Here is a 12,722-nt window from a genome sequence, read left to right as displayed (position 1 = left end):
AAAGAAAGAAAGAAAGAAAGAAAGAAAGAAAGAAAGAAAGAAAGAAAGAAAAAAACCTTGACCCTGGATAATTTCTATGAAGAAAAACAACAGTCTACAGAGGAGATAGCAGAGGGTGATAAAAAAGCAAATGCATCCAAACTTTCCAAAAAAAAATGAAAATCGGTCACAAACTCTCCAGGAAATCCGAATGGAGATGGAGTACCTAGTAAGAAAAATAGAACCAACTTGGCAAGAAAAGTGGGAAATAGTTCAAAAAGAAAATAACAGTTTAAAAGACAGAATGCCCCACTTGAAAAAGAAACCCAGAAATCAAATGAAATGATAAACAAATAGGTGACCAGAAATCACCTACTGGAAACCATGAAAGGCAGGATAGACTGAACCAAAAAGGAAAATCAAAAGATCATAGTTGAAAATCATTCTTTAAAGACTAGAATTAGGCAATTAGAAGCTAATGATCTCACACAATAGCAAGAATTAATAAAGCAAAGTCAAAAGAATGACAAATTAGAAGGAAACATGAAATATTTCATTGAGAAGGCAATTGACTTGGAAAAACAGGTCCAGGAGAGCCAATTTGATAATCATAGGGCTACCTGAAAAACTAGAAATAAAGAGAAACCTTAACATAATACTACAAGAAATTATCCAAGAAAACTTCCCTGAAGCTCTTGAACAAGAGGGCAAAAGAGACATTGAAAGAGTCCATAGATCACTCTCTACATTAAATCCTCAGAAGAGAAGCCCCAGAAATGTAGTTGCCAAATTCAGGAGCTTCCAACCTAAGAAGGAAATATTACAAGAAGTCAGAAAGAGACAATCCAGATATCAAGGAGCACCAATCAGAATTACACAGGATTTGGCAGCCTCCACATTAAAGGACCACAAGGTTTGGAATATGATGTTCAGAAAGGCAAGAGAATTAGGTCTACAACCAAAGATCACCTACCCATCAAAACTGACTATTTACTTCCAGGGGAAAGTATAGGCATTTAATAAAATAGAAGATTTCCAAGTATTTTTAAAGAAAAGAGCAGAACTAAATGGAAAATTTGGTGTCCAAATACAAAATTGCAGATGTGAAAAGGTAAACTAGAACGGGGAAAAATTTCTTTTAAGGGCTTCAGTAAGGTCAGATTGTTTATATTCATATACATAAAAATGATACTTGTAACTCTCTAAAACTGTATTCACTATCATAGTAGCTAGAAGCTGGTACTTTGAAAAAACAAATAAAATAGATAAAGTACTGTTTAATCTAATAAAAAATAAGGAAAGAAGAAAACCAAATTAACAGTATCAAAGATGAAAAGGGAGACCTCACCTCTCATGAAGAGGAAATTAAGGTAATCATTAGGAACTATTTTCCCCAATTATATGGCAATAAATATAGCAATCTAGGTGATATGGATGATTATTTACAAAAAATATAAATTGCCTAGATTAACAGGAGAAGAAATAGAATACTTAGATAATAACATAACAGAAAAAGAAGTTGAACAAGACATCAAGACATCAAAGAACTCCCTAAGAAAAAATCCCCAGGGCCAGATGCATTCACAAGTGAATTCTATCAAACATTTAAAGAATAACTAATCCCAAATGCTATACAAACTATTTGACAAAATAAGCAAAGAAGGAGTTCTACCTAATTCCTTTTATGATACAAATATGGTACTGATTCCAAAGCCAGGCAGACTAAAAAAAAGAAAGAAAACTACAGACCAATCTTCTTAATGAACATAGATGCAAAAATAGAATATTAGCAAAAAGACTCCTACAAGTGATCACGAGGATTATTCACTATAATCAGAAGGGATTTATACCAGGAATGCAAGGATAGTTTAATATTAAGAAAACCATCCACATAATTATCCATATCAACAACCAAACCGACATAAATCACATGATTATCTCAATAGATGCAGAGAAGCCTTTGACAAAATACAACACATTCCTATTAAAAAAACCTAGAAAGTATAGGAATAGAAGGGCCTTTCCTAAAAATAATAAACAGTATATATTTAGAACCACCATCAAGCATCATCTGCAATGGGGATAAATTAGAAACCTTCCCAATAAGATCAGGAGTGAAACAAGGATGCTCATTAGCACCTCTATTATTTAACATTATATTAGAAACACTAGTGGTAGCAATCAGAGAAAAAAAAGAAATTGAAGATATTAAAATAGGCAATAAGGAGACTAAACTATCATGCTTTGCAGATGATATAATGGTCTACTTAAAGAATCCTAGAGAATCAATGAAAAAGCTAGTGGAAATAATCAACAACTTTAGCAAAATTGCAGGATACAAAACAAACCCATAGAAATAATCAGCATTTCTATATATTTCCAACACATCTCAGCAGGAAGATATAGAAAGATAATTCCATTTAAGATCAACCTAGATAATATAAAATATTTAGGAATCTATTTGCCAGGACAAACACAGGAATTATATGAGCACAACTACAAAACACTTTCCACATAATTAAAACTAGATCTAAAAAATTGGAAAAACATTAATTGATCATTGGTAGGACGAGCTAGCTATTGTAATAAAAATTACAATCCTACCCAAATTAATATACTTATTCAGTGCCATACCTATCAAACTACCAAGAAACATTTTATTGAATTAGAAAAAATTATAACAAAGTTCATTTGAAAGAACAAAAGATCAAGAATATCAAGGGAAATAATGAAAAAATATGTGAAGGATGGGGACCTAGCAGTACCTGATCTTAAACTGTACTATAAAGCAATGGTCATCAAAATAATATGATATTAGCTAAGAGAAAGAAGAGAGGATCTGTGGAATAAACTTGAGGGAAATGACCTTAGCAAAATAGTATACAATAAACCCAAAGATCCCAGCTTTTGGGACAAAAACCACTATTTGACAAAAATTGATGAGAAATTTGGAAAACAGTATGGAAGAGATTAGGTTTAGATCAACATCTCACGCACTACACCAAGATAAATTCAGAATGGGTGAATGACTTAAATAAAAAGAAACTATAAGTAAATGACATGAACATAGAATAGTATACCTGTCAGATCTATAGGAAAAGAAAGATTTTAAGACCAAGCAAGAGATAGAGAATATTAAAAATGTAAAATGAATAATTTTGATTACATTAAATTAAAAAGATCTTGTACAAACAAAACCAATACAACCAGAATTAGAAGGGAAGCAACAAATTGGGGAAAAAATCTTTATAACAGAAACCTCTGACAAAGGTCTAATTACTCAAATTTGTAAGGAACTAAATCTATTGTACAAAAAAATATAGCCACTCCTCAATTGATAAATAGACAAGAGACATGAATAGGCAATTTTCAAATAAAGAAATCAAAACTATTAATAAACACATGAAAAAGTGTTCTAAATCTCTTATCAGAGAAATGCAAATCAAAACAACTTTGAGATATCACTTCACACCTAGCAGATTGGCCAATATGACAACAAAAGAAAGTAATAAATGTTGAAGGGGATTTTGCAAAATTGGGACATTAATGGTGGAGTTGTGAATTGATCCAATTTTTCTGGAAGGTAATTTGGAACTATACCCCAAAGGCTCTAAAAGACTTTCTGCTCTTTGATCCAGCCATACCCCAAAGAGATAATAAGGAAAAAGACTTGTACAAAAAATATTTGTAGCCGTGTTCTTTGTGGTGGCAAAAAATTGGAAAATGAAGGGATGCCCTTTAATTGGGAATGGCTGATCAAATTGTGGTATCTGTTAGTGATGGAATATTACTGTGCTCAAAGGAATAATGAACTGGAGGAGTTCCATGTGAACTGGAATGACCTCTAGGAAATGATGTAGAGAGAAAGGAGCAGAACCAGGAGAACATTATACACCGAGAAGGATATACTGTGGCACAATCAATTATAATGAACTTCAATTCTGAGGGACTTGTGAGAAAGAACACTTTCCACCAGAGAAAGAACTGTGGGAGTAGAAACACAGAAGAAAAACATTTGCTTGACCATATGGTACAATGGGGATATGATTGGAGATATAGACTCTAAATAATCACCCTAGTGCAAATATTAATAATATGGAAATAGGTCTGTAAAACCCAGTGGAATTGCTCATTGGCTATGGGAGGGGTGGGGGGAGGGGAGGAAAAGAACATGAATCATGTAACCATGGAAAAACTATTCTAAATTAATTAAATGAACTTAATTCTAAAAAAAAAGATACAAAAATCCCCAACCAAACAAAAAAAGAAATAGTATCCATTTTGCCAGAAACTGCATGACTTAGGAAAAGAGTCTTGAGAGTCTTTTGCTGGAAAGTGCTAAATGGAATGCAAACTTGATCAGACTACTCAACTAGATGAGGTCCTGGTTTGTATAATATAATATCTATTGCTGGGGTAGGTAGGTGGCACAGTAGATAGAGTGCTGGGATTAGAGGCAGGAAAGCTCATCTTCCTGAGTTCAATTCTAGCCTCAGACACTTTAAATCTGTGGGAACCCGGGCAATTCATCAAACTTTATCTGCCTTAGTTTCTTCATCTGTGCAATGAGCTAGAGGAGGAAATGGAAAACCATTTCAGTATCTTTGCCAAGAAACCCCAAATGGGATCACCAAGAGCTAACAAGACTCACTCAACATATCAGTTACAACAGTTCATATAGGTCCTCTTAGTTTACTCTGAAATTGTCCATTTCATCATTTCTTAGGGAATATCATTCATTTATATTCATCTGTCGTAATTTGTTTAGCTTTTCCTGCCCTGACAGAGAATAATGTGAACAGAACTAAAAGAACAATGGATACAATGATAAAAATAGAGAGTTAGATAACTTTGAAAGATCTTAGATCTCTAGTTGACTCAGTGATAAGCCATAAGCCCAGCAGAATGAAGATGAAACAAGCTACTCATCTCCTCTCAGAGGTGATAATTTTAAAATGTAGAAAGTGACATTCATTTTTGGACATGGTTAATGAGGGAATTTGTTTTGCTGGGCAACAAATATAAGTTCTGAGGAATTTTTTTCTTTTTAAAATTTGTTCATTGGGGAAAGGGTAATGACAGGAATAGATTAATAAAAATTGTTAGTCAAAAATAAAGATAATAAATTAAAAATTTATATAACTTGTTTTCCCTTTTTATTCAATATATAACATTAAATATTTATTGTTTGATGAACTTCTTTTTTAGCAGTTTTTGTTTTTATTCCACTGCCAGAGGTCTGTACTTTAATGTTTCCTACCCTGATTACGTAGTGATTGCAGCTTGTGTTTATGGGCAAACTATTGATTTTGAATGAACACTGAACCACAAAATGCATCAAAACCCATCTTTTCATTTCTATTCCCCTCAGCCTTTACTTTCTAGAGAGAGAATGTGCTCATTCCAGCCAACCCCAAGTGTATGGCAGAGAGAGGGTAGGAAAAGAAAAGTAGTCTAACTTCACAAGTATAATTGATATATTGCTTGCCCTCTCAAAGGATGTTGGAGAGGAGAAAGGGAAAGAATTTGGAATTCAGAATTTTGAGAAATGAACATTAAAAATTATTTTACATATAACTGAGAACAAATAAAAATATATTTAGAAAAAGAAAAGTAGTCTAAACCTATAAGCAAATGCTACTTAATGTTTGCTTTGACTTCCTACAGAAACCTTTCAGGTAGACTTAAATAAAGGTTGGCAATTGGAATTCATGGCATTGCCCTAAATTTTAGTCTGGCCTTCTAATATTTACTACCACTGCTATTTGTCTTCTATCTCTTTCCTTAAAGTTATAAGAGAGAAAGGAAGGCTGGATAGTTTCAAGAGACCCAGAAACAGATACTGAGACAAAAGTTGGGAAGTCTTTTAATTTTTTTCATTTTTTAAGTTGATAAACCTGAGTATTGCCATATTACAGAAAACAGAAAAAAGAAAATTACATATGAAACCATGAAGCTCAATGATATCCTGCTTGCTTACTCATTGAAAGTATAATACATCGAACATGAGTTTCAAAGCACTCCTGTTAATATGTATCTTCCCATGAGTCTCCCCAGCTCTCTTTCAATGGGTTCTTTTCAATGCCAAATTTATGACTTTTATTTTATGAATTTCTATCACTAACATCTTGCCTTTGACAAAAATAGAAAAGTAATCTGTAACAAATAGGATCATCAGATAAAACCAATTCATAACTTGGTCCTCTCTGAAAATGTTTCTTTCTTCGTCTTTAGCCAATCATCTCTATGTCAAGAAGGAATCCTGCTTCAATCCTCAGCCCACTGTAGTCATATTGGGTAATTGCTGTATTGAGTTCTCAAAATTATCAAAGTTGCTTTTATTTTCATTGTTGTACTTTTTAGGTTTCTATCTTATATATATATATATATGTGTGTGTGTGTGTGTGTACATATATCTACATATATGTACACATATATATCTCAAATATATATTTTACATGCATTTAAAAATGTGTTTGAAATTCTCTCCTTTCCTCCTTTTTCTCCCCATTCATTGAGAAGGCAAGAAATTTGATATCATTTACATGTGAAGTCAGGCAAAACATATTTCCATATTGGGCACATTGCAAAAGAAAGCACAGACAAAAAAAGTTTGAAAATGCTTCAATATGCATTTAAAGTTCATTAGTTTTCTCTCTGGAGAGGGATAGCATTTTTTTTCATCATGCATCCTTTGGAATGGTCTTGGATCATTGTCTGGATCAGAGTAGGTCACAGTTTATCATCCTTATAATATTGAAGTTACTGTGTACAATGTTCTCCTGTTTATGGTCACTTTACTTTGCATGAGTTTATATGTCTTCCTAGGTTTATCTGAAACCATCTTCATCATTTCTGATAGCACAATAGTATTCCATCAAAAATATATGCCAAAAATTTTCAGCCATTCCCCAATTATTGGGCATTCCCTCAATTTCCAATTCTTTGCCATCTTTTCTTTGATCTCTTTGAGATACAGACCTCATAGTGATATTGCTGGGTCAAAGAGTTTGCACAATTTAATGGCTCTTTGGGCATAGTTCCAAATTTTTCTCCAAAATAATTGGATTAGTTCAGAACTCCATCAACAATGCATTAGTTTTCCAACTTTTCCACATCCTCTCTAACATTGGTTATTTTCCTTTTTTGTCATGCTAGCCAATCCGATTACTGTGAGGTAGTACCTCAGAATTGTTTTAATTAATTTTGATTTCTCCATACAGTTGTGATTTAGGGCATTTTATGTGACTATTGGTAGCTTTTATTTCTTCAGAAAACTGCCTGTTCATATCCTTTGACCATTTATTAACTGGAAAATATATCTTGTTTATATAAATATCTCTCTGTGTGTGTGTGTGTGTGTGTGTGTGTGTGTGTGTGTGTCTATAAATTTGGCTCAGTTCCCTCTATGTTTAAGAAATGAGACATTTATCAGAGAAATTTGCTGTAAACTTTTCCCTCAGTTTCCTATTTTCCAATTTTAGTCTTTGTATAAACTGTTCTGACTCTGCTTCCTTCATTCTGTATCATTTCATATAAGTATTTCCAGGTTTCTCTCAATTTATCCCTTTTACCATTTCTTATGGCACCATATTCAATGAAGGACATATATTGTAATTTTAATCAGCAATCCCCCAAAAGAGGGGTACTCCCTTAATTTCTCGTTCATTGTTTCAAAAAAAGGTGATGCTATGAATAATTTTGTACATTTTGATTGATTCCTTCTTTCTTTGATCTTTTGAGTTCATATATCTAGTAGTGCCATCTTTGGGTCAAAGGATAGGTACAATTTAAAGACATTTTTGCATATTGTTCCAGAATTGCTTTCTACAGTGGCTGAACCAATTCACAACTTCACTATCAGTGCACTAGTCAACTTGTGTTCCCATTGCCCTTTTAATATTGCTTTTTCACCTTTTTTGCCATATTTTTCAAGTTAATGGGTATGAGCTGGAACTCAGTAACTGGTTTAATTTGCATTTCTTATATTACCAGTTATTTGTAGTAGTTTTTCATAGAGTTGGAGACGCCCTTTTATCTTTTTGTGAAACATTATTCACATCATTTAACCATGAATATATTGAGGAAATGTTCTAATTCTCATATATTTAAGTAAATAGGTTTTTTATTATTTTATCTTAGAAACTATTTCTTCACATATTGAGTTCATATTTTTTCTTATACCAAAGTTTTTATCTGCCTTTTCTTAGTGATCAAACTGTTGACATATGGAAGGGGAAATACCTTACAATTTAATAGAAGGAATCATTTTATCAAAGTTAGAACATAACTTTGAAGGGGAAATAGTTTTTCATCTAGAACTAGATTTGGGTTCAGGGAACCATAGAATTAAATCCTGCCTGTACCACTTAGAACCAGTGTGACTTTGGGTAAGTACTTTAATTCTGGGGGAGGGGGTCTTACTTTCATCATCTATAAAATGATGTTATTGTTCTAAATTAATTCTAAGGTACTTAATCTTTTAATACCATGCTCCTTTGTGCCTGAGATCTCCCAACTTGTGCTTATACTTCAATTCAATCACAAAAGCATTAAATTTAGAGTTGAATATAACATTAGAGAAATTCAATAAAACCTTTTTTTAAATTTTAAAATAAAGAAACTGAGATCCATAGATGGGAAGTGATTTGATTATGGCCACACATGTAATAAGTGACAATCCTGAGATTGCTGCTTGAAATTCTGAGTTCTTGTCACTATGTCTGAATAAATGTCTAAATTTACCCTCATTGTTCCTCATAGAAAGATAAGTATTTCTTCCAAAAAGGCAGGATGGGACTTAGATTAAAGGGACATAGAACTATTTCTTTTTTTTCCAGTTTCTTAAAGAAGACCCTATAGTCAGCTTACCTTCTTATAGTCCTTTTAACCACCAACATCACATCTAATTGAACCTCTCTCTTTGTAACCTGCTTCTGGAGACTGTTTTCATGGGATGTTTCATTCCCATCCCAAATCCTCAACCCCCTGAAAGTCTATGTTTATCCTTAGCTTAGTTTATATCGAACTCCTAAGAGTAATTAGGCCCCTAATTGGCACAGAGATTTACTTTTATTTTTTGAGGAATAGATGATCTTCTTTCAGTCTCTGGGATGGATCAACTACATTGGGTCTCTTTTTATAAACAAGGTAGATTAAGTGTTCTCGCATTACAAATACAAAATCAGAAATCACAAGAACTAAGAAAACATATACATATCACAAAGCAAGTATAATCCTTTAAATTTTTCCCCTGTAGTCAGTACCTTCAGTCACTGATTTTCATTCTCTTCACTATACTCCCTAAATTGTAAAGGGCGTACATCATTTGTAGGTTCAAAGCTCTTTCAAAATGGTTAAGTTGATTGAGTTGCCTACAAAAGCTTGTGATTCCAGTGGCCACCAGGCTTTCCTGTGGTTGTGCAGAAAGATTTCTTGGCACTCTATTTTTGGCCTTTGCTTCATTCCTGGCCTCTTATGAGATTTGGGAAAAATAGGAAAAAGTAGTTAGGAAGAATGGGCATTTCAGTGACTTATTATCCTCCTGGGAAAGAAATCGAGAAGATATAGTAAGTCAGAATTATCTACATTTTTACTCTCTTCTTCCTTTTATTTATGTTAGAATTACATGGACTCTTCAAATTATTCAATAAAACAGTTCTGAATTTAGGACATGAGGGTCAGCTTGCTGTCATAGTATTTTTACAACTATCAGGTTAGTTAAATAGGTCTCTTCTGGACCTGGATGACACCCAGTGCATCTACCAAATGCTAAGGAAAGTGTTATATTCACACAGATTGGAGAGTTATAATGAGTGCCCAAAGGAGCAGGACAAAGATAGGATCAATAATCATATAGCTTTCCAATGGAACTTAGCTCACATTACTAGACATATGATATTCTGAAAGGAAAGATCAGTGGATTAAGTTTTATATTATTAGTCCTCTTGAAGTTATCTTTGATAAGTATCTTAATTTCTCTGTTTTAATTTGAATTTTTTTTTCATTTCATGAAAATAATGTTTCTTCCCCATTCATATATTTTCTCTTGCATGGTACATTTTAGCTTGAATTACTTGATGTTTGTAAGGAACTTTGAGTTATTCTGAGAAAGATGTTATATATACATAGAGGTATATTCATGGCCAGATATGTATGTCATTTTGATATGAATACCCTATATTTGCATAATTATTGTGGTCTTCAAAGAATTTTCAACTATAAAATGATGAGAATTGGCATTATTAAAATGTTCATAATACAAAGGAGGAAATTGTCCTAGCAGTTAAGGGGTTGGTTCAAGGTCATACACTAATTGAAGAGGTTGGGATGAGAGCAAGGGTCTTTTGAATTGCTGACTCTCCTTTCCATGTCTCTTACTGGAGGGAGGCTACATGAAGAAGATGGAACCCTAAAAGACAAATGAGATTTGAGCAGGTAGAGAGAAGAGGGACAGGATACCATGAGGATGGATTAATATAAGTAAAGACTTTATGGTAGAAATAAGCCTAAGGAAAGGAAGAGACATTTGAAAGACAATGTACCTTATCTTGCATAGTTATAGTATGGGGGCAGCTAGGTGGTTTGAGAGCCAAGCCTAGAGATGGGGAGGTCTTAAGTTCGAATCTGACCTCAGACCCTAGATGTGTGACTGGGCAAATCACTTAATCCTCACTGCTTATCCCTTACTACTCTTCTGCCTTGGAACAAATACAAGGAATTGATTCTAAGATAGAAAGGTTGAAAGAAAGGTTGAAAGAAAGGTTGAAAGAAAGATTGAAAGAAAGAAAGAAAGAAAGAAAGAAAGAAAGAAAGAAAGAAAGAAAGAAAGGGAGGGAGGGATGGAGGGAGGGAGGAAGAAAAAAGAAAGAAAGAAAGGAAGGAAGGAAACGGTAGTATATATAGGAAAATATAGACATTAACAGTTTTATGTTTAAATGGAACTTAAAATGGAAACAATGAATAGAAGGGGAAGGAGGGTTGAAAATAATGTGGTAAGGACCTTAGACAGACCCAGAATGGATCTCTTCTGGCCCAAGGGACTTAATTAATTTTTTTTCTTGCTTTAATGTTTAAAAGTCTACACTTAAGAATTTAAAAGCTATTTTCTCCCTATTTCATGCTCTAGTGAAGGGTATGTTTTGAGATTACAGTGGTAGACAGGTACAAACTGACATGGGTCTTCTGCCTGACCTTGTTCCAGTAGTCCAAGTACCTCCATAAATGTTAGGTCCTGGTTCCCATGATTTCTGACAAGGTAGAGATGTAATTAACCAATGAGAGACAAGGTGTCGTTGAAGACTGAGCACCTGATTACTAATTAATCAGGCGTGAGAGCACCTTGTAGATGCATTCACTATTTAATTATAGCAGCCTCACTTGGCAAAGAAGCATATGCTCCCAGCTTAATCTACTGGTTTATACTGACATCAAATTGCCATTATCAGAAAGAATCAGGCCTTTTGATTATTTCCACTAATTTATTGAACACTTAAAATTAATGAACCCCAGGCCTTTTAAATGTGCTCGGTTGGTTTGGAAGATAAGAGGAGAAAGGGGGGTAGAGGAGGAAGTAAGAGCCTTCATTAGAAAGGATGATTTGGTTAAAGGTAGAGGGAATACATTTTATGGGTAATCTGGACTACAATTGGTGGAAGGTACATTAGACACAAAAACAAAGCTTTCTGATTGGTAGAAAAGTAATAGAATGGGTAACATGCCCTGCTGGCCACCATTGGTTTTTCAAAAAACATATGGCTAAAGGTTTCTTATTGTTTTAAGGCTATTTGTTTAGGAGACCCTGTGGCAATTTAGTTTGTTCAGCTAAAATAAAAAGAAAATGTTGAGAACCAATCATTAGATTAACCATTAGGGACTAAAACTGGAGAAAGGGTTTTGTTGTTGTCCTTGTTTGTTTGTTTCAATTATCTGTTCAAAAGATAAAAAGAATAGAGGTTAGGAAGGTAGAGAATGTTAAATTGATCATATATTTGCTTTTCTCAGAAATTATATTTATATTTCTGAGGTTATTGGTTTCATCTCCAAGTCCTTATTCTATGAATTTAGTTTCAGGTGAAGGCCAAGTTAATCTTACCCTCTTGGTGAAGGAAAGAATTATTCCAGCAACTCCAGGTAAGTTCTGGTCTATTAACAAGAAGGGAGGATTTTCCTTCAATCATTCCTTTGCCTTCTCAGGTCCCCATACTTGAACTCAGTTATTATATGCCAATTCTATCATTTCCATATCTAACATTAATTTTATTGTAAAAAACAATCATAATGTACATGACTGCATATCAAAAAAGCATGAGAAAAATATTTATTTTTTGAAGCAATGTGGAAGCAATAATTGAAAACCACAAATAAATACTTTTCATACATATCTTAAGATAATATATAGGCATTGACTCATTTATAAATTGGAATGTATATCTTTACATTGACTTCCATGCACTATTTAGAAAAAAGACAGATTCACTCAAAATCAATGAATTATTGGTTCTCATTTCAAATTAAATACATTAAAAGAAAAAAATTCAGCTGGAATTTATTCCTTAAAATTTACTTAAAGTGAAATTTTAAAAGGATAGAGAGGAAAGACAAGGCAAGAAAGCAAATGACTTTCTATGGAAACAGTGTAGGCAGTCTCTTCAGGGACAGGGGAAGGCAATAACAATTGGAGAGCCTAAATGGGAAGTTAAAGAATTTCATGATGTTTTAGCTAGGAAACCAGAAGAGGGATG

At 33.4% G+C, this 12,722-nt stretch overlaps 1 protein-coding gene across 1 annotated transcript in view; it reads left to right on the top strand.

Moving 5' to 3' along the window:
* PKHD1 (PKHD1 ciliary IPT domain containing fibrocystin/polyductin) overlaps positions 1-12,722 on the top strand; it is a 685,806-nt gene that overhangs the window by 387,733 nt on the left and 285,351 nt on the right. The window contains exon 41 of the mRNA XM_044675345.1: positions 12,046-12,111. Coding sequence (XP_044531280.1) covers positions 12,046-12,111 — 66 coding nt within the window. The remainder of the gene's footprint in view (positions 1-12,045; positions 12,112-12,722) is intronic.

The sequence above is a fragment of the Gracilinanus agilis genome, chromosome 4 (genome assembly GCF_016433145.1).
Source record: "Gracilinanus agilis isolate LMUSP501 chromosome 4, AgileGrace, whole genome shotgun sequence".
NCBI lineage: Eukaryota > Metazoa > Chordata > Mammalia > Didelphimorphia > Didelphidae > Gracilinanus > Gracilinanus agilis.
The sequence above is the reverse complement of the archived record's forward strand: the minus strand, read 5'-3'. Positions and strand labels throughout refer to the sequence as shown.